This window comes from Protomyces lactucae-debilis (assembly GCF_002105105.1).
Source record: "Protomyces lactucae-debilis strain 12-1054 chromosome Unknown BCR37scaffold_13, whole genome shotgun sequence".
NCBI classification, from domain to species: Eukaryota; Fungi; Ascomycota; class Taphrinomycetes; order Taphrinales; family Protomycetaceae; genus Protomyces; species Protomyces lactucae-debilis.
The window spans coordinates 65,205-92,370 of record NW_024468005.1 but is presented as its reverse complement, the minus strand read 5'-3'; the positions used below and the strand labels follow the sequence as shown (position 1 = coordinate 92,370).

Sequence of the window (27,166 nt, the reverse complement as noted above, 5' to 3'; positions counted from 1 at the left end):
CACACTTTCATGTATAGTCAGGCAATTACGGTGAAGAGATGTTCAAACGCAACATAGGGATGAATCACACTGGAACACTGACTGGTAGCATGTCCTTCAATACGGGCTACATCCCTGTTCATTGCTGTTGCCAAGGTCTTGCTGCTCAATGAGCTTCTTCACCTCCGGACCCAAGAAGTAATTGGGCCTTGTTGGCACCCAAGTATCGCTTCCATTTGCATTTCCACCATACTCAAAGTAGCCAGTATCCTTGTAACCGTCGATGAGAGGCGGTAGCGCATCTGGCCCGACAATAAAGGGAGTCGCCATGCCCATGACCAGGTGAGGACTAATGTGGCAATGTGCCATCTAATGTTAGTGTCGAGCCAGAAAATATTCTCATACCCATGCGCCAGTATCAGCAGGTGAAGCGACGTATCGAATATGAGCCCAGCCACCACCTTTGCCAATATCGACTGTCGTATTGCCAATGGTAGCACCAGGACCCGGATAAACTGCCACCGTGTCACGCATATATCCTGACTTGTAGTCCGTGTTGAGCAATGTTTGAGGGTCTGGTGTACCAGGGCCTTGAGCCAATAAGAAGAATGGTCGGGAGTGTAGATGCATTGGGTGAACTTCAGTCTTCTTGGTTGGCGATCCGAGATTTATGAAGATGATATCCAGCACCTGTCCAGGTTCCAATACAAAGGCCTTTGATACCGGATCGAAAAAATTGTTGCCTTGTGCCTTTGGGAGGGGCAAGTGACCTTTGTAGAGACTGACGAGGTAAGGTTCGCCACCAAGGCCTGCGCTTTCTTCAAAGACCTGGCCTTTGATGGCCCATCGCAATCCACCTTTGCCAAACTTGATTTGCTGCATGTCCATCAGAATGACATTCTTTTTGGTATTGACCGGAATTGGCATGTCCACGAGTGGTTCGAATTGAGTCTGTATCCAGCCAAAGGTTTCGTTAGGCAGTGTGTATGCAAGCATGCTCTCCGTCAGGTTTCTCTTGTCCTTTGTAGAACGGTAGTACTTCTTCTTCGGGAATGGCTTTGGCTGATAAGTGCCTTTTTCCACATACTTGAGGATGGCAAATTGCTGAACCCGTGGCATACGCCATCGTGATGAGAGATTGATAAGGTAGCGACCATGCTTTCCATCTGCCTTGACTTGTTCCTCCGACCTGCCTTGTAGTATGGTCGAATAACGCTGGCCAGGGGCGATTTCGATATGATCGACTTTGACAGGTTTCAAATTAGTGCCATCAGCCTCGACGACGGTAAGATCATGTTGCTCAATACCGGCAGCAATGTACATCAAGCTTCCCGCCCCAATCCAGCGCAAGCGGTACTCCTTGTCGTACTCCACCTCAATGACGGGCAAGTCAGCTGCGCACGACGCGGATCTGTGATTGTTGGTTGACATGCCATTCAGTAGTAGGGCTTTGGAGTTGTTGGTCCAGGCAAAAGGATCTTTGAGAAGACCCTGCTCCAAAACATCATCAGTGGGTCCCTGTTGTTAGCTATTATAGAGCAGAACTTGATCCTACCCAGATGTCACTAAGCATCATGATGCGGTCTTCCCATGTATTGGATTGTTCACATTTCTTTCTTGGTGAGATGATGAGAGGAGCAAAAGCGGTCGACAACTGCAAGCCGACATGAGAATGCGCAAAGTAAGTGCCGACGTTCTCGTCATTCAGAAAGTACTCGTACTCGAAGAAGCCACCAGGAGCAATCGGCCACTGAGTGAGTTGCGTGCCGTCAGACCAAGGAGAAGCTGCCATCGACAAGCCATGCCAGTGCATGGTGAAGTTATGATTCTTCATCTTGTTGAAGACGGTGATGATGATACGGGAACCAGCCGTAAAAGAAAGCAAAGGGCCAGGGAAAGAGCCATTGATGAGGACTGATGGTCGCTCAGTCGTACAATCGACCCAGACTGTGCCCTCAGTGATGACCAAGGACTCCCTCACAGTGGGTATGCCGTCATCCTTGGTAGAATCTGGGGCAGCGGTAGCAATGAACGCATTCGTCACCGTAGCTGCGAGAGTCCATGTCAAAAGCCGCATTATGCCTCACAAAGAATGTTTGGATCTCTGAAGCAGCACTGGCACCAGCTTCCCATCTTGTATTCGGTGGCCCCTGAATCCGAAACAAAAGTGGATCCCGCTTTGGTGAGGTGGGATATCAACATGTGCAGATTGCCAAAATCTTGGGTTGCAAGGTTTAGCCATGTGAGGAAATGGAGCCTGATTCCGTCGATGTCGATTTTGCATCGCATCGCATCAGCAGATGAACACGCATCACAAAGATCATGCAACTAGTCCCACAGAAAGTCAGACAGGGCTTCACTTGCTTGTGATTTTGTCACTTTGGAGAGCACGCGGCCATCCTTTGTGTGCTGCTTCAGCTAGAAGCTTCATACAAATGACAGCCTGAACTGTTCAGGAGAGTCTTGAAGTCGCAGAGACATGCTTAAGCAGATGCTCTCTACACGACAAACAAAAGCTTTAAGCGGCTTACTTCGTATCTGCTTGTCTCCGCTACCTTCCCAGGCCAAAAAACATGAGAAAAAGTAGGACTTCTTATCAAATGCATATAGACACGTACAAGCCATCTTTAATGCATATGAGCCCATGAGCTGGACTTCCGACGAAGCAGTCAGAACTCAGGTATCGAGCGCATCGATGCTTTTTGGCTCTCCATCTGCTGATTTTCCTAACCCTGATCCATCCAGATCAAAATCACGCGCTCGTCGTCGCCTTACTAGGTACGCTGGCCATACGCGCCTTGGTAGCTTGTGTCCTGTGGAAGAATAGGGGCGAGCGTCTTTTTCTGCTTGCTTGCGCCTCTAACTGCTTGGCTGTGTGCTGCATGCGACTCGAGCTGTCTTCGATAGATGCCTGCTGACGCGCAATGGTCAGCCCAAGGATTCACATGCGGTAAGAGCGCGTTTGGTCATCGCAAAAGCTGACAGCAGGTCATCAGAAGGTCTATGTTGATCTCAACTACGCGGAACAATCATTTGAAGTTCGCATCTCGCTTGGCAGAATGCGACTAACAACCAGGGATGGACAGAGCTTTCTATCGTACCGCTGACGGCTTCGCTCTCATCTGCCTCGCTTCACTGCTTCCAGTCGGAGATAACAGACTGCCAGGTTAATGGTCAAGGAGCCGACTGGCTTCATGGCAATACACTCAAGTCATCAACGCGGATAGCCAACTCGACGGCGCATCAGCACGATCAGCTACGACAAAAGTTTGGCATCTTTAACCGCAGCATCAATGCCTGCGATTTGCACATACGATTTCCTGAAGGTGTCCGTGTCACGTCACAGCAGGAGGACTACTCGACTGCGTCAAGAGAGACGCGAAATGATGGCGCTGCGGAGGATAATGATGATGCCGAAGGTAAACGCGGCCTTGGACCCGCAACACCAGCTCTTGCAAATTTGAACCAAGGCGGTCCAGGGAAAGTACACTACAAGCCCATTACAGTCAAACTGTGGTTCAAAGGGTCGGCACCGTGCCTGGGCATGCGTTTTGTGGATTGCGATGCTGGTCAGGCATATCCGCATGTTTACACATCAAATAATCCCGTACCTTGCAGCACATCCATGTGGCTGCCATGTCTTGATGGCTGGTGGGAAAGGTCTACTTGGGAACTGGCAGTCTGTGTACCAAAATCCTTGGGCGATATCTTTAAGCGGAAAGGTGTCATGGACACGAATGAAGACGGTAATGAGGAGGGTGATGAAACGTCACGCGATCAAATACCCTTCACCGTGGTCAGCTCGGCAGATTTAATCGACGAGACGGCGAGTCCGGATGATCCTTCGTGCAAAATCATTTCCTTTGCGCAATCTTCACCCACAGGCGCAGCACATATTGGATTTGCGGCAGGTCCCTTCATCAAGGCAAATCTCGCAGAGTATAGCGATGGCGAGGAGCACTTATCCACCAATGCTGGTGCAGAAACGTTTGGCTACTGTCTTCCCGATCATGTCGCTGAGATGAAGAGCACATGCTATGTCATGCATCGCGCCATGCAATTCTTTGTGCGAGACTTTGGCAGCTATCCTTACACAAGCTACAAAATATGCTTTGTGCAAGACATGGAAGTCGATGGCGTCCATTTGGCATCGCTGACGTTGTGCTCATCCCGACTGCTCTACTCGGAACGCATGATTGACCCCATCTATTCAGTAACCAGGCAGCTGGCTTTCCTCTTGGCGAGTCAGTGGGTCGGTGTCAATACTGTACCCCGGCTATGGTCCGATATCTGGCTCACGATGGGTCTCGCACACTACATGACTGGCCTTTTTCTGCGGTCGCTGATGGGTAATAATGACTACCGCTTCCGACTGAAGGAGGCTGCAATGAAGGTCACTGAGCAAGATATTGGCAGACCGCCAATCTCCTCGCGAGATTGGGATTTGCCAATTGATGAAAGGCAGCTTGCCTTCATTGCACTGAAGGCGCCCGTTGTCTTGCACTTGCTTGAGCAACGCTTAACCAAAGTGGGAGGTAATTTAGGATTAATGCGCGTCTTGCCAAAGATCTTTCTACAGAGCATGAGTGGTGGGCTTGTCAATGGACAGCTCGGTACCAACCACTTTCTACGGCAGTGTGAAAAAGTTTCACATAGCAAGCTCGAGGACTTTGCAAGGCAGTGGATATTTGGATTCGGTTACCCGCGCTTCTCAGTTGTTCAGCGATTCAACAAGAAGAAGATGGTGGTGGAGATGGGTATCCGGCAGCTGCAATTCGCAGATGACGGGCGACAACCCCTTGATGAGGGACGCTTCATTGACCAAGCCTACAAGAGTCTGACGAAGCCGCCACAGCCGCCCGTGGAAGCAGTTTTTACCGGCCCAATGACGATTCGCTTGCATGAAGCAGATGGCACGCCGTATGAGCATGTTGTTGACATTAAGGAGCAGTTCACAAAGCTGGATATTCCCTACAACAACAAGTATCGACGGCGAGCAAGGACGAAAGCAAAGAAGGCAAAGCTTGCAGACGGTGAGGACGAAGAAGCCACAACAGACAATATCAACTGTCTTGGTGATGGTCTGCAAAGTGAACAAGATGTTGTGCAGTACAAGTTACAAGATTGGACAAAGGAAGACGAACTCAAAATGTCGAGCGAGGCTTTCGAATGGCTGCGCATGGACTCAGAGTTTGAGTGGATCTGCACCATGTCTGTTGGTCAGCCCGACTATATGTTTCAGTCGCAGCTGCAGCAGGACCGCGATGTCGTCGCTCAATACGACGCTGTGCGTTACTTTGCCTCTGCCAAGCCGTCATTTCTGGTCTCTACCATCTTATTTCGCACACTTATGGATGAGCGCTACTATTACGGCATTCGTATGTTGGCTGCCGATGCGCTCAGCAGGGCTGCTGTCTCGGAACTCGATATGAGAGGGGAATTCCACCTGCTGATGGCATTCAAGGCGCGTTTCTGCTTCACTGAGTCTGAGCAATTTGTCCCACTTGACAATGACTTTTGCAACTTTGCAAATTACTTCGTTCGATGTGCCATCATTCGAGCATTATGCAATGTTCGCGTTGACGGGGCTGCGACGGCGGCTGTGCGCATGTTTATGCTGACACAGCTCAAATACAATGACAACTTCAACAATGCATTTGATGATAGTCATTACGTCTCTACGCTTTTACAAGCCTTGACGGATGTCTTGATTCACCGCAATCTTGAGCTGGCCGGCAATCCTCTTGAGCAAGCTGATTTTGCTGAAGACTTTCAAGCGAGTCTGGCAGAACTCGACAAATGGCAGCGACTGGACAGATGGATGCCCTCTTTCCAGAATGTAACGACGCAAACCGTGCTGTCTTGCAAGGAGCAGCTGATGCGTGCAAATCTGCTGCAGCGCTCACTGAAGGAATTCCTGTTCTTTACGCAAGAAGACCACTATGCTCTTGTGCGATTACAGGCTTTCAAGTGTCTCATGGGCCTGGCCGCACTTCGAGAAGCGTCCATCGTGCGCTTCCTCTTCTTCACAATGAAGCACGACGAGTCTGCATATGTGCGTGCTCGGCTCTCGGAGATTGTGCAATATGGCTTTGGCTGTTTGGCATTGCATGCTCGCTCCGGCGACGGCAATGACAATGCTGTGGATGCGTTGATTTTTGAGGAAGATGCAAGTGAAGCAGTTGCTTTGCGCAGAGAGCGAGAGATGCGCTCAACCTTGTCTGGCGCCATGACTGCACTCCGTCAAGAGCTGTCTTGGGATAGTACCCTCAAGCAACAACTATGGTCTGTTGCGAATGGCTGCACCCATCTCAACCCACTCATTCGCAGAAATATGCTCGATGTGTGCAAGATCCTTTATGAACCTGTTGCAAGCCGGATTCTCAAATTCACATTGCCATCCATGAAGGCAAGATTACGTGCTCGACACTTGGGCAATGGCCGCGTCGTCATTAACAAGGTTCGACCACTAGAAAAGTATCAAAAGAAGGCTCCTGTCAAAATCAAACTGAAGCTGTTTAATTCGGCAGCGAAGCGGAAGAGTCTTATGTAGCCTAATAGATCAATGGAGTCCTTCATGCAAATCTTGACGCTAAATAGAATGTATGAATCACACTATCGGGACCGTGCGTCTATAGCCACTAACTTTTTACCTAAGGTTGCTGAAAGCCTTGGTCACAGTCCTCTTGAGCTTGAGCTCAGCAGAACGGAGCGACTCGGTCGATGCGTCTTGCACCTCAAGAGCCTCCATGGCTGCAGCAAGAGCATTCTCAATCTTGCCCTTGTCACCACGCTTGAGCTTGGCCATCATGGTTGGCTCGGAAATGTTACCCTCGATGGATGACACGTAAGCCTCGAGGTTCTGCTTAGCTTGCAGCCGTGCGGAAAAGTCCTTGTCGGCCTTCTCAAACTCCTTGGCGTTCTTGATCATGTTTTCAATCTCAGTGGACGAGAGACGACCCACAGAGTTGGAGATGGCAATTTGGGCGGTACGGCCGGTGGTCTTTTCCTTGGCAGTGACGGTCAAGAGACCGTTAGCATCCAACTCGAAGGTAGCCTCGAGTTCGGCCTGGTTCTTGGGCATGGGTGGGATACCCTTGAGCTCAAACTCACCCAAGGACTCATTCTCCTTGCAGTCGACACGCTCACCCTGGTACACTGGGAAAGTGACTTGGGTCTGGCCATCCTCAACGGTGGTGAAGGTACGCTTCTTGATGCAAGGAATAGGGGTGTTGCGGGGCACAACAACACCAAAGATGTTGCCCTCCATAGCAACACCGAGCGAAAGAGGAACAACATCGAGCAAGAGCAAGTCGGAAGTCTTTTCAGAGTTGGCCTTGTTGGTCAAAACTGCGGCCTGGACGGCAGCACCGTAAGCAACAGCCTCATCGGGGTTGATGGACTTGTTGCACTCCTTGCCGAAAAAGTCAGACACGAGCTTCTGGATTTTGGGGATACGGGTAGATCCACCCACGAGGACAATATCGTCCACCTTGGACTTGTCAATCTTGGAGTCCCGGAGAACCTTCTCAACAGGGTCAATGGTCGACTTGAAGGTAGCAGCGTTCAAGTCCTCGAAACGAGCACGAGTAATGTTGGCGGAAAAGTCGGTTCCCTGGAAGAGCGAGTCAATCTCAACAGTGGTCTGTGTCACAGACGAGAGAGTACGCTTGGCACGCTCGCAAGCAGACCTGAGACGACGAAGTGCACGTGGGTCGTCGGAAATGTCGTGCTTGGACTTGCGGAGGAATTCAGCCTTGAAGTGCTCGAGCAAGGTGTTGTCAAAGTCCTCACCACCGAGATGAGTGTCTCCGGCAGTGGCCTTAACCTGGAAGACACCACCCTGGATGGTCAGGATGGACACATCGAAAGTACCACCTCCGAGGTCGAAAATGAGAACATTCTTCTCCTTCTCTGAACGCTGGTCGAGACCGTAAGCAATGGCGGCGGCAGTTGGCTCGTTGATGATACGGAGGACGTTGAGTCCGGCAATGGCACCGGCATCCTTGGTGGCGGTACGCTGAGAGTCGGAAAAGTAGGCAGGCACAGTAATAACGGCCTTCTCAACCTTCTTGTTGAGCTTGGTCTCTGCAATCTCCTTCATCTTGACGAGGACCATGGCAGAGATCTCCTGAGGTGTGAATTGCTTCTTCTCACCGAGGTACTCGACCTCAATTTGAGGCTGACCATCGGCATCCACGACATTGAAAGGCCAGACCTTCTTGTCTGCCTTGACCTCTGCGTCATCGTAACGACGGCCAATAAGGCGCTTTGCGTCGAATACGGTGTTGCGAGGGTTCATAGCGGCCTGGTTCTTGGCCGAGTCTCCAACGAGACGCTCTTCATCTGTAAAAGCGACGTATGAAGGGGTTGTACGGGCACCCTGGTCGTTGCTGATAATCTCGACATTGGGAGAATCATCTTGCCATACACCCACACAGGAGTAAGTCGTGCCTGCGGTTAGTTTTGGTCTATAGAAATTAGTTGCGACTGAGCAAGGTGTCCAGGTCCGATGTCTCGCATCACTCGAGAGACGAATGAGTCCACTCAGTACATGAGATCAGACAAAACAAGGCTCCTCCCGGAAGGAGCCGGAAATCCGCGCCTTGCTCAACAGGTGTCGCAGAATAACTCACCAAGGTCGATTCCAATAGCTCCGTTATAGAGAGTAGTTGATTCTGCCATCTTCTTGCTGCAAGTTGGCTTGGGTATCGGCGTCTGGATGAAGAGAAAAAAATGTGATTTGGGCGCCATCTGAAGGCCTGTGACTGCCAAACACGGTAAATACAAGGACAACTTGGTTACTGCATCATGAGACCATCTTGTCGTGTGGATAGAGCCTGAGCTGTGGTGATGGACAGAGCACTGCAGCTAGGATGTGTCTTCCGACCTATGCATCTAATATATTTTACGGTGGCTCAGCAGTCACAGGCTTAATGATCATGCTTCTTGGCGAAGTCTTGCTGTATCATGAACTCAGATGAGTTGACTAAGGAACACTTGAGGTGCTTTCCCGTCAAGGGCAGATACAAAGGTCGTGCCATTTCTCTACGTGCTTGTAATGCTTGGTTGTGTTTGCAACAAAACAGCATTCAAGATGAAGTGTCGGACCTGCGCAGTGCTCCTCTGATGACCTCGGCAGGCAAATCGGTGATTCACCTGATGAGGCTTGTGCACATAGAGTCTGCGTGCTGGACACGTAGCTTCTGCTGCTGGACAAAGCAGCGGTGGCAATACTTTGCGCCAGGCTTGCTTGTTTCTTTGTACCAGATAGGTGATTTCATATGCGCTTCTGGAGAGCCACACTCAAAGCACATTTAGCCTTCTGGATGGTCGACCAGGACTTGATATGGCTACATTTTAGATCAAGATTTCAGTCGTTCACTATACTTTCCCAGCTGCGAGAGCGGGTGCCTTGTGTTCGTGACAGTCGAGAGCTGAGATGCCTTTAAGGACATTCTAGCCTTGCCATGATGAGCTCATTTATTCTTTAGAAGCATAGCGCCAGGCTTCTCCGCCATTGTACATTGCCATATGCTAGCAGCGATCGCGAGTATGCGTTGTTGCTGGTAGCGCTGGCTTTCTGGTTGTCGCAAGTCGACAGCAGGCTAGAAACCCATCAGAACTTACTACAAACGAATTCACTCTGCCTGCATGTACACATGGCATGAATAGCCAAAATGATAGGACACTCTTCTATCTAGCTGCAGGCCTTGCTGCTGGGTCTCTACTGACTTATTTGCTCCGTCAAAGCGCCGCTGGTGCTGCTACAAGTACTCTAGATACACAAGCTACTGCTCCTGCATCACCGCTCATCGCCAATGGACTTGACGATGCTATTGGCAATACCCCGCTCATCCGTATCAAGTCACTGAGTGACGCCACAGGTTGTGAGATTCTCGGCAAGGCAGAATTTCTCAATCCTGGTGGCTCTCCCAAAGACCGTGTTGCTCTGGCTATCCTGAAACAAGGCGAAGCAGCAGGCTTGCTCGTACCAGGTCGTGGCGATGTTGTGTATGAAGGGACGGTCGGCAGTACTGGCATTTCACTTGCTTGGCTGTGTCGAGCACGCGGGTATACCGCACATATTGTCATGCCTGATGATCAAGCTGCTGAAAAGGCAAGTCTATTGCAATCCCTCGGAGCGATCGTTGAACGTGTTCGACCAGCTTCGATTGTGGATCGTGGGCAATTCGTAAATCGCGCACGAGCACTTGCTGCAGCGCATTCAGCAGACCCTACAAGACCCGGTCAAGGCCTCTTTGCTGATCAATTTGAGACGGAAGCGAATTGGCAAGCTCATTATGCTGGGACGGCTGTGGAAATACTAGCTCAGACACAAGGCAAGATGGATGCTTTTGTGGCTGGTGCAGGCACAGGTGGCACCCTCACTGGTATTGCAAGACGATTGAAGCCTGCTATTCCAGGGCTGCAAATTGTGCTCGCAGATCCACAGGGTAGTGGTCTCTTCAACAAGGTTCAGCAAGGTGTGCTTTTTGCAGACACTGAAAGAGAAGGGACGCGCAGACGAAGTCAGGTGGACACGGTTGTGGAAGGCATTGGCTTGAATAGGCTTACACGCAATTTTGCAGCTGGTTTGCCACTCTTGGACCAGGCGATTCGTGTGACGGATAGGGAAGCGGTAGCCATGTCGCAGTATCTCATGCAACACGATGGCTTGTTTTTGGGGAGTTCAAGTGCCGTCAATTGTGTGGCTGCTGTACGCATGGCAGAGCAGATGGGTCCCGGTCATCGGATAGTGACGATTCTCTGTGATCCTGGGACGCGACACTTGTCCAAGTTTCACAATACTGCATACCTGGCGTCGCATGACTTGACTTCTGAAGCGTCACTACGGTTTGACGGTCGTAGAATGGTATTTCCTTGGTAGAATAGTACCGTAGTGAGTGACCCTTTCGCATGATTCAGGAACAAAAACAGGCGACACCGCACAACACAAAGACACACAAACACACACGCTCGTAGCCCAAGGGGCCCAGCCTGCACAAGGTCGCATCCACTCGATGCTACCTCACTCGTAATAAACCTCATCCCTGTCTGGTAAAAAAAGAAAGACATGTCCACGTCGCAAAATAGACGCGTCTCCAGTATGGCTAACCGACCGAATACACGCACTTCTCTCCAACCGGCGACCATGACGCCGCGTCCTGGTACAATGCGCACGACCTCAAACAACATCTTCCTGCGACGCGACTCATTGACGCCATCATCCGCGACGGACCCGCATGCAAACTCACCGGACTTGCCTATTGCTGATGTCGGTGATCGCGTTGAAGTTCCAGGCGGGTACCATGGTATCGTACAATACGTCGGCCCAGTCGCTGATCGAGAAGGTACCTTTCTCGGTATCGACCTCGATGCAGAACATGCGAATAAAGGGAGAAACGACGGTACTCATAAAGGTCAGCGGTATTTCAATACAAAGACACCCACGTCTGGGCTATTCGCACCACAAGGGAAGTGTCAAATACTAGAGACTATTCGGAAGCGAGAGTCTCAGGTTTCTGCTGGTGGTACAAAGCATCCCTTGTCTGGCATGCAACCGCCGACCATGACGGGATTGGGATTGGGCCCACCACCACGTACTGCATCGGGATCCCATCAACGTATTTCAAGTCGAACGTACAACGTCCGTCCCGAGTCTCGACTATCGTTGTCTGCAGCAGGTCCACCGCCCCGCTCAGAAGAAGTCCATCAGCAACAAGCACAACAGCACCAACAACTCCTCAATGACAATGCACGGCTCCAAGAACAACTTGCCGCACTTGAAGCGCAACATGCTCGTTTGTTAAAGGCAAAAGCAGTACAAGCGCAGGAAATGGATGAAATGATGATGACAGTGAAAGAACTTGAAGCCTACATGGCATCCGCTGACCATACGGACGAACAAGAGACGATTCGCGCTTTGCAAGAAGCATTGGCTGAGCGAGATGACAAGATCCTACAATTACGGGAGGAAGCTGCTGAGCGACGTCGAGACTTTCAAGCGGTCACGGAGCACCAGGAGCAGACAATTGAGCAGTTGAAAATGCTGCATGAACGGCGAATTGCAGAGATGGAGGAGCAACGCAGTGATTTGGAAGAACGTCTCCTCAGTTCTGCTGGGACGGATTCGTTGAATCCTATTGAAGTGGCAAGGCAAGTCTCTGCGCTCGAGCAGGTCTGTGATGAGATGCAGCGTGGTAGTGAGCAAGCGAAAGAAGCCATGGACATTGCACATGGCAGGATCGCTGAACTGGAACAAGAGAATATACGACTTCATGATGAAGTGATTGCTTCTCGCACAGCAGCTCTTGCACAAGGCAGCAGCGACGTGCCAAAGCAGGTGAGTAAACGGTCTTCCTTGGATCAACTACCGCAAGGCCACCCGCAGCGTGCATCGGCCTTTGGTATGCTCGAGGGAGAAGTTAAGCGGCTGGAGGAGGAAGCTGCACGTATCCAACGGACAGCTGCACAGAAAGAGCAGCAAGCGAAAGCAAGAATCCACGCACTTGAGCGCGAACTTGCTGCATCCAAGAGTTCTGATATGGAGCGTCAATTGTTGCAAGAACGAGAACAGCGCATGATCCTTGAAGATCGCTATGCAGAATTGGAGAGGCAGTTGGAAGATACAATCATGCAGATTGAGCAAGCGTCCTTGCCCGCACGTGCTGCATCTCGGTCGACATCTCTCACAACATCGCCGTCATTGTCGATACGTATTCCTGCGCCATCACGGACGCCTGACCCGTTACGTTCGCCGCGGCCACCACGGGGGAGGTTGACGGACAATGAGGATGATTGTGTGGAGCCTGCAAGTGCTGGTCACAGTGTCTGTGAGTTTTGTGGCAAGACGGGACATGACATGCTGCAGTGCAAGGATGTATTTGGTACGCCGCAGCAGAAGCAGGAGACGGGTCAGGCTACAAATAGTATGGCTGGTCGGCAGGGGAGCAGTGTTGCGCGGGTCAAGGAGGAAGCAGAGACGATGACGCCGCCCCGGATGGACAAGGAGGGGCGGCTGTGGTGTGCGTGCTGTGGGCGGTATGGTCTGCATGGGACTGAGGAGTGCCCTGATGCGGATGAGCAATTCTAGTCTAGTCTAGTCTAGTTCTAGCTTGTATACTCTTCAGTCTCTTCTGCCTCGGGATGAATTTGTGCCGAGGCTCCTCTCTTCAGATGGCACGGCAGCAGCAATTCGGTGGGCGATTCTCTCCGCAGTTCCGGGGCAATTACATAAGAGCCAGACCATCCCCAGATACCACTCCTCATCTCCATCCATCCATTCAACATCATGGCCATGGACGACAAGCAGATGCCAAAGGCAATGCAGACAAGGGACCTTCCCCTCATCTCCCCAACAGGTACATATCATCGTCCATTCCCAATGCATGCATAACTGACCTCCACAGGCCCAGAAGCACTCGCCGCAGAGCGCGCAAAGGCCACCTTTGACCCTAAAGAGCTCTCCGTCTACATCTACGGCAAGGAGTACCTCGACCGCAAGGCCAAGATTCTTGCTCTCCTTGAAGCAGAGCCCATCTTCAACAAATCAGTCAACTACTACCAAGGCCGCGCAGACCGTCTCAAGCGTGCGCTCGAGCGTGGAAAACGATCCACCCAACTCGCAAAGCAGCATGATTGGAACATGGATGATATTGCTATGGCTGACTTTTTGGTGGATGAGCCAGGACCGTATGGTCTCCACAAGTCCATGTACTTGATCACCCTTCGTGATCAAACAAACGACGAGCAAAAGGAACTCTTCGAGAAACCAGCTATTGCCTATGATCACATTGGTTGTTATGCACAGACTGAACTCGGTCACGGCTCCAATGTGCGTGGACTCGAAACCACAGCCACTTGGATTGAAGCGTCGCAGGAGTTTGAAATCAATACCCCAACCTTGACGGCCACCAAGTGGTGGATTGGCTCGCTGGGTCGTACTGCCAACCACGCCGCCGTCATGTGTCAGCTCATTGTCAAGGGCAAGAACCTCGGTCCTCACCCCTTCATTGTCAATATTCGTGACTTGAAGACACACAAACCCCTCAAGGGCGTGACTGTCGGTGATTTGGGTCCCAAGTTTGGTTACAACACAATGGACAATGGTTTCCTCCAGTTTGACCATGTTCGCATTCCTCACATCAACATGTTGGCCAAGTATGCTAGCATTGACCGCAACACGGGACAATACCTCAAACCAGCAAATGCAAAGTTGGCCTACGGTACCATGACTTGGGTGCGTTCTCGTATTGTTATGCACGCTCGATTGGTTCTGGCACGCTCAGCCACGATTGCCGTGCGATACTGCTCTATTCGTCGTCAATTCCAGGATAAAGACGCAAAGGACCAGTCTGGTGAGACACCCGTCATTAACTACTCCACGACGCAATACCGACTCTTCCCCATTCTTGCACAGTCGTTTGCTTTGCACTATGTTGGTTTGCAGATGGGTAGGTTGTATGAGACCAATATGAAGCAAATGTCCAAGGGCAACTTTGAGCTTCTTGCAGACTTGCACGCAACCTCATCGGGTCTCAAGATTTGGTCCACGACAACGGCTGTTGGTGCCATTGAAGTGGCTCGTCGCGCTTGCGGTGGTCATGGATTCTCCATGTTTTCCGGTCTCGCACACGCCTACCAGGACTACCTCCCTGAAGTGACATGGGAGGGTGACTCGCAAATTCTCTCTCAGCAACTCGGTACCTACCTCCTCAAAACGGCACGTTACGTGTTTGCTCAACGTCCTGGACATGTCAAGAAATCCATCACGAACCCAACCATTGAGTACCTCCTCAACTACCAAAACGACCCACACTTCAAATTGAAGGGTATGATTCAAGATGGTCAGTATTTGGTGAAGCTCTTTGGTCATCGTGCAGCGTATGCAGTCGCTCAAGTTGCTCGTCGTCGTGACCAGCTCGGCGAGACATGGAACTCTTTGTTGCACGAGATTTATGAGATGGGCATGGCGCATTGCGAGTACATGCTTGTCAAGTACTTTTGGCAAGCCCTGACCACAGACGAACAACTTGCACAGGGTAAACCCTTGCGTTCTGTGATTGAACCACTCTTCAACTTGTTTGCCTTGACGACTCTTGAGTCCAAGGCTGCAGAGTTCTTTGCTGCTGGTTGTTTCTCACAGGGCTTGTATGAGGAGACCAAAGTGGAGATTCTCAAAGCACTTGCACAAGTCAGGCCGAATGCTGTGCCGTTGGTGGATGCATTTGACTTTCCAGACTTTTTGCTGCAGAGCTCCTTGGGTAGGTTTGATGGAAATGTCTACCCTGATATGATTGATCGTGCATCGCGCGAGCCTGCGAATGCATCCATCATCAACAATGATTATCGTTCTGCAGAACTCGTGCGTGGTGAAGCACAGAGTGAGCTGTTGATTGCTGCATTCAAGGCACAATCCAAGCCTTCCCTTTAGTTGTGTAGATGCATTGTTTTTGTTCACTTGACTTTGATTTTTTTTTTGGTTCAATGGACTTGAATCTACGTGAGCTAGCTAACGTGTGATGGTGAACGTAAATGTCTACTGATGACGCTTCTTGGCAGCCAAAGCAGGTGAATCAGTATCAGTGCCCGAGACAACAGCCTCTCCCGGGTTAGGCGAGGCTTCCACTTCCGAGGCCACTTTTTCCTTCAATGTCACAGCCTTGGTCTCAGCCTTCTTACCGGCCTTCTTCACGGCTGGTGCACCAGCACCCAACACACCCACCAACGAACCGAGCAATGCAAGGAGCGTCACAAGCGCAGCAATCAAACCACCTGCAATTTGAGGTAATTCCTTGACGGCATACACGGGATCCACTTGAACCAGCTGAATGAAACGACCCACCTCCTGCTTGACGTAACCGAGTGGGTTCTCCAAGAAGCTCGACACATAGGTATCCTTGAACTTGTCCTTTGCTTCATCCGATGCAGCGGCATTAGCGGCATTATCTTGAGCTTCCTCAGCCTTGAACTTGACTTGCCAGTCCTTTGAGAGTTCTTGTGCTTGTGATTCATCATGGGTGAGGAGGATGTTGTCAAACAAGATATCACCCTGCATCGTCCACAACTCAAAGCCAATACCCGACATGGGCTCAAAGTTGGCCGGTGTCAAGTCTTCATAGTAGTCGGGGTTGGGGATCTTGGCAGGACTCCATTCACCCTTGTAGGCTGGGTTATCAATCTTTGGAGCAGACCAGGGACCTTTGTAGGCTGGGTTCTTGATCATAGGACGCTTCCATGGACCACAACCAACACTGCACTTGGGGTTTTGAATGGTGGGTGCGAGCCACGTGCCATCTTCCTCATCATCCCAGTCTGCGGGTTTCGTTGCTTCTGGGTCTGCAACGGTTTGTGGTTCATCATCCTGCCAACCTTCTGGCTTGACTGCTTCTGCATCCTCAATCTCTTCTGGTGCGTCTTCATCCCAGTCATCAGGCTTGGTGGCTGTAGGATCATCAATCTCGGCTTCATCCACCCACGTCTCGGGCTTCTTGTCACTTGGATCATCAATCTCCTTGGAGGGGTTGACGGAAGGTGTGAAGTCTTCCAGGAGAGAACCCTTCTTGACAGACTTGTTGTTGACTTTGATATCAAACGTCTGGTCAGGCTTGACAATGAGCGTGTACAAGGTTGAGAGTTTTGAGATTTTGGCGGTAGGTGGAGAGGTGAGGTGTTTCTCCTCATACTTCTTGGTGATGGGGTTGAGGTGCCTGAAGATGAAGTGAATTTTGTTGGTGGCACCACACTTGTCTGGACCAAACATGATGGTGTAGGGTGTATCACCGGAAAACTCCTTGGCAGCAATACCCTCAGGCGAGACGGTGAGGAGCTTGAGGTAGGCACCACCGCACTCGAGTCCCTTTTGCATCTTGACTTCATACTGCAACACGAGGGTACCGTCTTTGTTGTCAAAGGACTTTTTAAAAGCCGATGAAATGGCATGACGACGCGCATCATCCTTCAACACCAAGCCTGCATCCCCTTCCATACCCTTGTACACGGTAGGTTCTTCCACGTTCCAACGACCCACGTAGTTCATCTCCTCATGCCCATCGTCACCGGACGTTTTGGCACTTGGGTTCCAACGCTGCTCCCAGGAAGCATCCGCGAATTGCTCCAAAAATGGAGCCTTCATGGCGGTAGGCGTGAAGGTCGACAGGGGAACCTGCACCACAGGCGTAGGCTTCTCAGTGCTCTCAGTGCCTGGTGTATCGCCAGCCAGACCCGCTTGAGCCTTGAGTTGATCGGGCGAACTGGCCATGATTTTTTGGATGGCTTCATCGTCCAAGTCTGGCATACCATTAGCCCTGACTGCCGCTGTGAGGGCGGAGAGTGCAAGGATGGAGACACGCATCTGCTGTTGATGGATTGAATGGGTAGAGAGTTGCGTTGCTGTTCGGATTTGTAGTTGCGTGGCAGGAGGACGGGGAAGCAGTCACAAATAGAGGCGGTTAAGGGGGTGACGTGGCATCTAGAGTGTTCCAGGAGGGTGTTATCTACTGAGTGCTATTGACTAGTATTGAGAAGTAGAGATGGAATATTCTAATAGAGTGGATACTGATAGAGTGGATAGAGTGGATATAGCTGGTACCTGGTCCTGGCATTGATGAAAGGTAGGTAATAGTTATGCACTATATGTATACATTATAGAGGATGCTGTAAATACTAGAGAGAGAGAGAATGCTAGTAGAGAGAGAAAGAAAGAGACTGCCGCTGCCTGCTTCCCATCTGACCTGCACGATAAGCACAACTGAACTGACTGACTGCCTGCTGCTGTCTGATAACGGATCAAAAAAGAAAGAACAAACGACACTACACCACACCCACAAGAGAAGGGCCTCCAGCAGCCATGGTCTTCTCCATGCGGCCCCTCTCTCTTGCCTGCTCAAAACACTCCAGAGCACTCTCATCCCTCAACAGGGCACTCGTCACTAAAAAACACCTCAAACGAGCCCTCACCACCTCCATCCCAAGACATGCAGGTGTCGTCGACCACAAACCAGACTTGCAGGACTACGCCAATAATGTCATCTTCAAGCAGTATATAAACCACCATCAAACAACAAGCTAACGGCAGACCCCTCAAAAAAGTAGACGTCAAAAAGGTCCTGGTCGTGGGCTCCGGTGGTCTCTCCATCGGCCAGGCAGGGGAATTCGACTACTCGGGCTCACAGGCCATCAAGGCCCTCAAGGAATCCCAAGTCGAGACAATCCTCATCAATCCCAACATCGCAACCATCCAAACCTCACACTTCCTCGCGGATGAAGTCTACTACCTCCCCGTCACACCCGAGTACATCTCACACATCCTCGAACGCGAACGGCCAGATGGCATCTTATTGACATTCGGTGGTCAAACAGCCCTCAACGTCGGTATCGCTCTGGATAAAATGGGTATTCTCGAGCGACTTGGCGTTAAAGTCCTCGGCACACCCATCAAAACCCTCGAAACCTCGGAAGACCGAGACTTGTTCTCCAAAGCACTCGGTGAAATCAATATCCCAGTCGCTGAATCCGTTGCCGTGGAGACTGTCGATGATGCACTCAAATCAGCCGCTCAGATCGGTTACCCTGTCATTATTCGTTCCGCCTACTCACTCGGTGGTCTGGGTTCGGGTTTCGCTGATAATGAAGAGGAGTTGCGTGACTTGTCGGCTCGCTCACTCTCCCTCACCCCTCAAATTCTCGTGGAAAAGTCACTCAAGGGCTGGAAGGAGGTGGAGTATGAGGTGGTGCGCGATGCTGCCAACAACTGCATCACCGTCTGCAATATGGAGAATTTCGACCCACTCGGTACACACACCGGTGATTCCATTGTCGTTGCTCCCTCGCAAACGCTCTCGGATGAGGAATACCACATGCTGCGTACAGCTGCCATCAAAATCATTCGGCATCTCGGTGTTGTGGGTGAATGCAATTGTCAATATGCTCTGCATCCGTCTGGTTTGGAGTACCGCGTGATTGAAGTCAACGCACGTCTCTCGCGATCTTCTGCATTGGCGTCCAAAGCAACCGGTTACCCACTCGCGTACACTGCTGCCAAAATTGCACTCGGACATACACTACCGGAACTCCCCAATGCCGTGACCAAGACCACTACAGCCAATTTCGAACCGTCCCTCGATTACATTGTAACGAAAATTCCTCGTTGGGATTTGGCCAAATTCCAATACGTCAACCGCGAGATTGGATCTGCCATGAAGTCAGTGGGTGAAGTGATGGCCATTGGTCGTACATTTGAGGAATCTCTGCAAAAAGCCATTCGTCAAGTGGATCCTGGCTTCAAGGGTTTCCAATCACTCCCTGTCAAGGATCTCGATCATGCCCTCGCTGTACCAACGGATCAACGATTATTTGCCGTTGGCAATGCCATGCTCGATGCCAATTACTCAGTCGAACGTATCCATGAACTCTCCCGCATCGACCCTTGGTTCCTCTACAAACTCGAAAATATCGTTCAAGTACAGCGTGAGTTGGAAGCTATTGGATCACTATTTGGCTTGAATCAAGAAATCATGCTGCGTGCAAAGAAACACGGTTTCTCAGATCGTCAAATTGCAGATGCGGTTGGTAGTGATGAACTCGCTGTGCGCGCTCGTCGAAAATCCTTCAACATCAAGCCTTGGGTTAAACGTATCGATACACTGGCTGCGGAATTTCCGGCAAATACAAATTACCTCTACACCACGTATAACGCCAGCACGCATGACGTCGAGTTCAACGAGCATGGCACCATGGTTCTCGGTTCCGGTGTGTATCGTATTGGTTCTTCCGTTGAATTTGACTGGTGTGGTGTTTCGTGCACGCGAGCGTTGCGCAAAGTTGGGAAAAAGACAATCATGGTCAATTACAACCCGGAAACCGTTTCCACTGACTTCGACGAGTGTGATCGTTTGTACTTTGAGGAACTCAATTATGAACGTGTCATGGATATCTATGAAATGGAAAGCGCTGCGGGTGTTGTCGTGTCTGTTGGTGGACAATTGCCACAAAATATCGCCCTCAAGCTGCAAGAACAAGGCGCCACGGTGCTCGGTACAGATCCAAAGGATATCGATTCTGCGGAGGATCGTTACAAGTTTTCCCAAATCCTCGATAGTATCGGCGTGGATCAACCAGCCTGGAAGGAACTCAGCTCCATGGATGAAGCACGAGAATTTGCCAATGAAGTCGGGTATCCCGTCCTTGTTCGTCCGAGTTATGTGTTGTCGGGTGCAGCCATGTCTGTTATCCACTCTGAAGCTTCGCTTGAAGACCGTTTGACGAATGCTGCTGCTGTCTCGCCAGATCACCCTGTTGTCATTACAAAATTCATTCAAGGCGCCAAGGAGATTGATGTGGATGCCGTTGCCTCTAAGGGCAACTTGCTCGTCCATGCAGTCTCGGAGCATGTTGAGAATGCCGGTGTACACTCAGGCGATGCGACCCTCATCTTGCCACCAATTGGCTTGGATGGTACACTCATGGCTCGACTCAAGGATATCGCTGTGCGTGTTGCCAAGGGATTCAAGATTACAGGACCCTTCAACATGCAAATCATCATGGCAGAGAGCCCGTCAGGTGGTGAACCACTCCTCAAGGTGATTGAATGCAATTTGCGTGCATCCCGCTCTTTCCCCTTTGTCTCCAAGATTCTCGGTACCAACTTTATTGATGTGGCTACACGTGCGTTGGTGGGTAAGAATGTACCAGAGCCCGTTGACTTGATGAAGGTGAAGCGCGATTATGTGGCCATTAAAGTACCACAGTTCTCATGGACGCGTCTCGCTGGTGCTGATCCATTCTTGGGCGTTGAAATGGCCTCTACCGGTGAAGTTGCGTGTTTTGGTAAAGATGTCAAGGAAGCTTACTGGACGGCCTTGCAATCAACGCAAAACTTCAAGGTGCCGAAACCTGGAAATGGTATCTTGTTTGGTGGTGATGTGACGAAGCCTGAGCTTGCAGAAGTCAGCAAAATCCTACACCCCATGGGCTATAAGTTCTATGCGAGTAACGCCGAAGTCCAAGCAACCATCGACAAGGTGCTTGGCAAAGATGCCGTCACCCTGATTGAATTCCCCAAGACCAACAAACGGCTACTGCGGGCAGTCTTCCAAAAGTATGAGATTGACTGTGTCATCAATCTGGCTGCGACACGAGGTCGTGATCTCTTGGATGAAGATTATGTCCAGCGACGCAACTGTGTCGACTTCAACATCCCACTCATCAATGATGCCAAGTGCGCTGTTCTCTTTGCTCAAGCACTCGAGGATAAAGTGCCGACGTTGGGACAAGGCGGTGTGCCGACTGAAGTCAAGCGGTGGAGCGAATTTGTCGGTGGCAAGATGCTCTAGATATCGTGTGGACCCTGCTATTTCCCATTCTTATCCCACTCCCCTGATATAGATTATTATTACCTTTGCATACTCTTTGTTTTGTGGTGTTGCATTGGCGCTGTCGACACCACACTCTTCTCCTACACAACTACTCATGTTGGCGCTGCTATAATGCCAGAGCTACATATTATACAACAAGGCTTCCTGCCGCTCAGAACTACAGATGAACCAGAAATTTTTGAATCCCCAGCCGTTGATTCAACGCGTCATGCAGCCAAGGAAGACGACTACACTGCACCACCAGAATACAGCTCTCAAGATGCTCACTTGATTGACCATGCTCCAAATGATCCCGTGGTTGCAAGGCAATTCTTTGATCGTCATATCTTGTTGGCGCCTGTTGCGCTGCCTAATGCGGATGAAGTTGCGATTCGTGGTGCGTCTACGAGCTGGCAGGCTGGTCGCGTTCGTGAAACGCCGCATGAACGACTAGCACGTCTCAAGCGTGAAGTTGAAGAATTATCTCTGCAGCAAGCAGATGGACAGACTACGACAGATGGCTCACTGGATGAGCTGACTGCATCGCTAGATTCAATCCATGTCAAATCCGAAGAGTCTACAGCAACGAGTCGTGCATCTCAAGCGCTGTTGCAAAAAGTCTCCTTGCTAGAAGCGCGTCTTTCACAGCTTGAGCAACGACAAGCACGAGCTCAATCAACTGGGAGCACGCCGCGCGCAGCACTTGAACAAGTCCATTTGAGCGTGCCTCAACTAGCACTACTAGTGCGTCAATTGGCACTCTTGACCAGCAAAGAGGAAGATCGAGCTGCGCTCATCTTGAAGCTTGGGAAACTAGCAAGTACTGCAAAGATCATCAACGAGCATCCACAAGCCGCACAGCTCGAAAGCCTCTTTTCTGCAACGCGGGAAATACAAGCGCATGCAGTTCTTGTTGGACCTGTCCTCGACAGACTACGAGACTTGGCGGATGTGCATCATGATGCAGCCAACTCCGCTTCTGTCATTGCATCTCTTGAGCAATCCATCCAAGAACGACAGATTGAGATTGACCGTTGGCAGACGAGCATTCAAGCATTACAGGCATCCGTCACGGGAAGTGCGGAGACTATAAACAACAACAAGGTCGTAATCATCGAGGCCGTGGAACAATTAAGAAAGCAGCTCACAGATCATATTGCTTCTATGGAAGGTATCTCATAGACACCCTAGAACCAACTCGTCGCTCGCTGCAGATCCTGTAAATCGTCCAGCACACCATCGGCGCTCACTGCACACTTCTTGGCCACCTCTGCCTTTGCAATCGCATCGAGTCCAGCAAACTGCTTGATGAAATCGCAATCAAGAATTCCACGCAGGGCATTACTCGTTTGCTTATCAGCCACATGAGAATGCCGATATTCGCGCTCATTCAGACAAGCTGGCAAAAGCAGCGACCCGGACAGATGCGTCTGCACTGTATACAAGCGCCGAAAGACGCGCTCTGACACGGGTGTCATTGTGCTGAGGGAACCATCTCTGCCACCACACAACACAACTGTGCTATCGACTTGTCTGTCGGAATCTGCCTTGATGTCGTCTTGCGATGGTAGCAGTGCAACTGTTGACATACAAGTGATTTGCTTCCCAGCATGTATATCTCCTTTGCGAACGAGATGCGTTCCTGCAATGGACGCTGAATTGTCGGGATCATATTGCATAACCACCAAATTACCATTAGGATCGCTCGCGACAAAGTACAGTGCCTTGCCGTGAACCATAAAATCGGCATCCACAACATCAAGTCCTTCGTAATCCCTGCCAAAAAGGACGAGCCGATACGGCTCTTCTTGAAAGCCTACAAAGCGCAGCCCTTGCTGAATATCGCCAAACAATACAGTGTTGCGCAGAGCCTTTGCAGTGGTTGAGTAGAGGCCAAGATCAATGAATCCAACAGGCGCAAGTCGCTCATCCTCTTCGAGTGAACGCACAAGCACTTTGTGTCCCTGAGCAGCAACGAGATAGCCGTCCAATTCACACAACGTCGTTGCAGCAGCCTTGATTTCCTCGCGAACAACCATCCTCAAGCGAGGGACGCTCTCATCACTGTCAGCTTCTACCTCAGCGTCAATCACTTCAAAGAGGTAAATGGCGCCACGCATAGCGAGATCCTCACCGCGAAAGATACCAGTTGCAACAGCCATACAGGGTCGATCAGAGCTGCCAACGTCTGTGTGGACCTTGATGGCAGCATACTTGAGGCACAACACTTGCTCGTTGGCAGCAAAATCGTAGCGATCAATCAGCTTATACGTATTGTCCATCACTTCGAGAGAGCCTCGATCGAATGTCGGTAGCAATGCTGCATTGTCTTGTGGCGGCGGAAGCGATTCATTGTCTTCGTCGCGTATTTCATAGGGAGCTGGTCGGGATGTGGCCAGTGCGTAGTATTGTTGCTCTGGGAAATACGCCAGGCCATCGACATTACACCCGAGTTTGACGTGACGACTGCTCCAACGTTGGTCATAACGGAAGCCGTCCGGCAATGTACAGATGCGAATGACGTCGAGCGCATCGCAGTAGATGTATCCTTCTGGCGCGTCGAGCGTATTGAAACCAGAAAAACTTCGTACAGGACCCGTTGAAGCGGGAAAGAGGGTCGGTAGAGACTGATCTGACTGGATTATCCAATGCGGATGCTTTCCTTTGACAAAGACGCAAGCATATTCACCAACTGTGCAAGACGTCATCAATGTCTGCCCTTTGGCCTCTCCATGATGCGTCAGTGCGAGGTTGTCAACTTTGAAGAACACCACCTTGCTTTCATTTAGTGCGATATTGTAAATTGTCAAGTCTCCAAGCTTGTTGCGCAGGACCAGGTGTGGTGCTAGGACATTCTGGCCGAGGTCAGCAACGAGGATCTCCACAATAGGTTCACACGCTGGCTTGAAGCCGACTGACTGCTCCTCGCCGTCGAGGATGCGAGGCAAGAAATCAACGTGCGTTTGCTGAAACACCAATGACATGCTTGGGACTTGATGGACAGCCAGTGTACCATCTTTAGAAACAGAAAAGCACAAGGAAGGCTTGCCACTATCCTCTGCTCGTTTACGCTTTTTCGAAGGAGTCAACCAAGAGTCCAATACGGAACTCTTTGCTGGTCTGAATAACACAGCACTTGCCAGATTACCTCCCAGCTTGTGATGTACCTCAATCAAATCGCGCTGTGCATCAGTCGTGTAGATAGCAACCTTGCCTGTACTCAGGAGCAACAGAACAAATGGATCGACAATACTCGCAGACACCACCGTACAAGTCTCGGGTGTTGGGATGAGCTGCAACAGCTTGAGATCGGCATCATAGGTCCGCATCATGTCGGCGCAAATCTGCACAACACACGTATTGCCATCCACCGTGCCAGCAGCAATGGTACCATCCGACGTCTCGAACTCTGAATCAGTCTTTTCAACAAATGCCGCGTCGATGGTGAAGATTTGTGTTTCAGTCTTTTTGGAAGCAACAAGGTAGGTATCGAGTGCATTTTGCACATCAGTCGAGTCGAGTTGCGGTGAACGTGTTCGAAGCGTCCACATCGCTTGCCAAGCAGGCGAATCAAATTTGCCCACAACATTGGGCTCAATGCTTTTCCGCAGAAATGTCAGGTTACCGGAACGGCCATGACCAGCAATCAGAGCCAGTTCTGCTGGCGCACGGGTTTCCTGCTTTTCGCCATTGACCAGCGGTCTTGGCGTCATGCTGATGATTGGCCCAGAATTGTGCAAGCTATCATGCAATGAGAAGCGAATATCGAAAGTCGTTGTTTCTGACCCAAGAATTTGCTTGGTTGCTGCATCATCGCCGTACAAGTCATCAAGATCATCATCTGCTTCAGCCACATCTTGGACAGCATCGCTGACTTCTGCTTTCCGTGCACGCTTCTGCCAAGCAACAAGTGATGAGTCGCCAAGCTCACTGCCAAGAAAGAGTCTTCTACCATCCACTAAAATCGCACAGGATGCAACGGCTTGCAGAGCATCTGCGCCAAAATCGGCAGAAACGACCTTCAAATGTAAGCTGCTGACGGTGCGTCCGTCCATATTGAGTGTCAGCAATGCTAATCGTGCATCTGCCAAGCACAAAAAGATGCCATCAAGTTGCGAGTCATGCTTGAGTGCAACCGCACGAGCACCTTCGAGCTTGAGTTCTAGCTGTGCATAGTCTCGCATGTCGTAGTCTGAGGCAAGCTTTGCATACGAGTTGACTGCCAGTGCGACCGTTCTCGCAGCAGGGTCGACGTAAATGAGCTCATTATTGCCAATCAGAAGACATCCACCGACTGGCTCCGGTACCGGATAAATGGTGTGTAAGTCAGCAGGAAGTTTGTCAATCTCAAAGATGGCAGTTCGTGCGCCTGCTTGAATGTCAAGTGTCAACACGACGAGCTGTATTGTGTCCTTGCGCCAGTCTTTGAGGGCTGGTGCTGTCGTTTCTGACATGAAGAGAATCGCCATCGTTGGCTCCCGGTACCCGTCCAAGTAATTGAAGTCAATCATTTGAGCAATGTCATCTTCCAGCTGGCTCATGCTCAAAACGAATGAATTGACAATGACGCCTTCTTTTGTTTCTTCATCTTCCGCAAGCAATTCATCGACTTGAGCAATGGGCAAGAATGCGAATCGTTGGTCGTAGAATGACAAGGTCGCCACGCGCGAGGCCGGATCGAGGCGAAGGACGCCGGGAGATTTGCTGTGCAGAGAAGACATGAATTCGTCGCGTTCAAAGGCATGAATACTGATGGTTGTCATGGTATGCTCTGCGGAGCTCCATGCAAGAAGAGACAATTTAGCCACCTCAAAGGAGACTAGCAACAACTCGATGCCAGTAGATGCAAAGTCCTTGGGACGAACCACTCCCAAGCCTGTAATAGTACCCGCAAGCTTCAGCTCTGCAATAAGCACAAGCTTTGTAACCGTTTGCTTTTGGGTTGCAGTAATTTTCAAGTTCGCTCCAAAGTCAGCGTCTGCATCAGCAGGCTGTCCCACAGCATCATTCATGTCATCTTCCGGTAGTGGCTGACATAGGTCTTCCTGCTTCTGAATGAATGTATAGACTTGCAGCAATGACCGTTTAGCAACCACGAGCTGTTTGCTGCCACGCTCAGTGAAGTGGAGGTATACGGCATCTGTGACCACAGTCGGGTCTGTCTCTGAGCTGTAGATGCTCATGACGTATGAGGAGACTTGGACTTAAGCCCAGAACATTGTACAATTGCTAGCTAGCAGCTTGGGTGTCTACAGCGTCGATGTGATGGCTCGTCTGCTGCGGTTTTCCTCGGCTACGCTACGCACCTTTCAGATGGAAAATACACTTCGCCGTATCGACCAAGAACGATGTAGGTCAGGTTAGCAGCTGTGCAAGGCAGATGCATTTTCAATTCTTGTCAAGACACATACGACTTCAGTGAAATCACATCGTTATGTAGCGGACGGCTCAAGTCAGTTTGGTTCGTCCACGCTTGATTTGACTTTGGTATGATCGCTTACATAGTTAGCCATAACTCTATCTGTCTCAGTGACCGTCCCGTCTATGACTGACTGGAGCACCTGAGATGTGCCTATAGACGACGGAATTTTCTTGACAGCAGGGTGCGAATGCTTTTACGGCGCGGCGTTCTTGATGTTGCTTGATCGGTCATCAGCTGCAAAAATAACACCTGGGCCGTCTTCAAGTCATGCCATAGCTTATTGGCAAGGTCATCTATTCTTGACCGTGAATGTCGTTGCGAGCTAGCGCTCGATTTCCGCTTGTTAGTGCTTGTTGCGGACTGGCCGTCAGGAACAGCACGCGCAAGTGAAACACGGTCGACCAATGCG

At 50.6% G+C, this 27,166-nt stretch overlaps 9 protein-coding genes across 9 annotated transcripts; 5 read left to right on the top strand and 4 right to left on the bottom strand.

Moving 5' to 3' along the window:
• Nucleotides 1-96: 96 nt before the first annotated feature.
• BCR37DRAFT_348990 (Cupredoxin) lies at nucleotides 97-2,056 on the bottom strand (the record flags this gene model as incomplete). The annotated part of the gene is made up of 3 exons (XM_040867889.1): nucleotides 97-348; nucleotides 385-1,497; nucleotides 1,535-2,056. The coding sequence occupies 3 exons, from the start codon at nucleotides 2,054-2,056 to the stop codon at nucleotides 97-99; spliced, it is 1,887 nt and encodes a 628-aa protein (XP_040724233.1).
• Nucleotides 2,057-2,756: 700 nt separating this feature from the next.
• On the top strand, nucleotides 2,757-6,580 carry BCR37DRAFT_65248 (uncharacterized protein). Its single transcript, XM_040872419.1, has 3 exons — nucleotides 2,757-2,929; nucleotides 2,968-3,017; nucleotides 3,056-6,580. The coding sequence occupies exons 1-3, from the start codon at nucleotides 2,887-2,889 to the stop codon at nucleotides 6,530-6,532; spliced, it is 3,570 nt and encodes a 1,189-aa protein (XP_040724232.1). The 5' UTR covers nucleotides 2,757-2,886; the 3' UTR covers nucleotides 6,533-6,580.
• Nucleotides 6,513-8,694, bottom strand: BCR37DRAFT_381012 (heat shock protein sks2). Its single transcript, XM_040869595.1, has 2 exons — nucleotides 8,616-8,694; nucleotides 6,513-8,433 (listed from the first exon to the last, which is right to left on the bottom strand). Exons 1-2 carry the CDS (start codon nucleotides 8,662-8,664, stop codon nucleotides 6,629-6,631), a joined length of 1,854 nt encoding a protein of 617 aa, XP_040724231.1. The 5' UTR covers nucleotides 8,665-8,694; the 3' UTR covers nucleotides 6,513-6,628.
• Nucleotides 8,695-9,601: 907 nt separating this feature from the next.
• Nucleotides 9,602-10,909, top strand: BCR37DRAFT_381009 (OAS-TL 2 protein). Its single transcript, XM_040869594.1, has one exon. It carries the CDS (start codon nucleotides 9,647-9,649, stop codon nucleotides 10,868-10,870), a length of 1,224 nt encoding a protein of 407 aa, XP_040724230.1. The 5' UTR covers nucleotides 9,602-9,646; the 3' UTR covers nucleotides 10,871-10,909.
• A 2,058-nt stretch (nucleotides 10,910-12,967) lies between these two features.
• BCR37DRAFT_403041 (acyl-CoA dehydrogenase/oxidase) lies at nucleotides 12,968-15,415 on the top strand (the record flags this gene model as incomplete). The annotated part of the gene is made up of 3 exons (XM_040871962.1): nucleotides 12,968-13,007; nucleotides 13,392-14,281; nucleotides 14,315-15,415. The coding sequence occupies 3 exons, from the start codon at nucleotides 12,968-12,970 to the stop codon at nucleotides 15,413-15,415; spliced, it is 2,031 nt and encodes a 676-aa protein (XP_040724229.1).
• Nucleotides 15,416-15,607: 192 nt separating this feature from the next.
• On the bottom strand, nucleotides 15,608-17,140 carry BCR37DRAFT_340486 (Calreticulin family-domain-containing protein; the record flags this gene model as incomplete). The annotated part of the gene is made up of 1 exon (XM_040867365.1): nucleotides 15,608-17,140. A coding segment is annotated over one exon (1,533 nt), but the record flags the coding sequence as incomplete, so codon positions are not given.
• A 645-nt stretch (nucleotides 17,141-17,785) lies between these two features.
• On the top strand, nucleotides 17,786-21,391 carry BCR37DRAFT_359297 (uncharacterized protein). Its single transcript, XM_040868214.1, has 2 exons — nucleotides 17,786-18,021; nucleotides 18,059-21,391. Exons 1-2 carry the CDS (start codon nucleotides 17,831-17,833, stop codon nucleotides 21,312-21,314), a joined length of 3,447 nt encoding a protein of 1,148 aa, XP_040724227.1. The 5' UTR covers nucleotides 17,786-17,830; the 3' UTR covers nucleotides 21,315-21,391.
• Nucleotides 21,392-21,449: 58 nt separating this feature from the next.
• Nucleotides 21,450-22,428, top strand: BCR37DRAFT_399411 (uncharacterized protein; the record flags this gene model as incomplete). The annotated part of the gene is made up of 2 exons (XM_040871775.1): nucleotides 21,450-22,368; nucleotides 22,415-22,428. Exons 1-2 carry the CDS (start codon nucleotides 21,468-21,470, stop codon nucleotides 22,426-22,428), a joined length of 915 nt encoding a protein of 304 aa, XP_040724226.1. The 5' UTR covers nucleotides 21,450-21,467.
• A 51-nt stretch (nucleotides 22,429-22,479) lies between these two features.
• Nucleotides 22,480-26,589, bottom strand: BCR37DRAFT_381004 (CPSF A subunit region-domain-containing protein). The gene has a single exon (XM_040869593.1). The coding sequence runs from the start codon at nucleotides 26,516-26,518 to the stop codon at nucleotides 22,523-22,525; it is 3,996 nt and encodes a 1,331-aa protein (XP_040724225.1). The 5' UTR covers nucleotides 26,519-26,589; the 3' UTR covers nucleotides 22,480-22,522.
• Nucleotides 26,590-27,166: the final 577 nt, after the last annotated feature.

What these genes read in the sequence shown, in the direction of transcription:
- BCR37DRAFT_381009 (XM_040869594.1), top strand. Translation starts at nt 9,647, where the DNA reads ATGAATAGCCAAAATGATAGGACACTCTTCTATCTAGCTGCAGGCCTT.
- BCR37DRAFT_65248 (XM_040872419.1), top strand. Translation starts at nt 2,887, where the DNA reads ATGCCTGCTGACGCGCAATGGTCAGCCCAAGGATTCACATGCG. An exon ending in AGCCCAAGGATTCACATGCG is followed by an intron (nt 2,930 to 2,967) that starts GTAAGAGCGCGT and finishes AGCTGACAGCAG; the next exon opens with GTCATCAGAAGGTCTATGTT. An exon ending in ACGCGGAACAATCATTTGAA is followed by an intron (nt 3,018 to 3,055) that starts GTTCGCATCTCG and finishes ACTAACAACCAG; the next exon opens with GGATGGACAGAGCTTTCTAT.
- BCR37DRAFT_381004 (XM_040869593.1), bottom strand. Translation starts at nt 26,518, where the DNA reads ATGAGCATCTACAGCTCAGAGACAGACCCGACTGTGGTCACAGATGCC.
- BCR37DRAFT_359297 (XM_040868214.1), top strand. Translation starts at nt 17,831, where the DNA reads ATGGTCTTCTCCATGCGGCCCCTCTCTCTTGCCTGCTCAAAACACTCC. An exon ending in AATAATGTCATCTTCAAGCA is followed by an intron (nt 18,022 to 18,058) that starts GTATATAAACCA and finishes AGCTAACGGCAG; the next exon opens with ACCCCTCAAAAAAGTAGACG.
- BCR37DRAFT_381012 (XM_040869595.1), bottom strand. Translation starts at nt 8,664, where the DNA reads ATGGCAGAATCAACTACTCTCTATAACGGAGCTATTGGAATCGACCTT. An exon ending in AGCTATTGGAATCGACCTTG is followed by an intron (nt 8,434 to 8,615) that starts GTGAGTTATTCT and finishes AACTAACCGCAG; the next exon opens with GCACGACTTACTCCTGTGTG.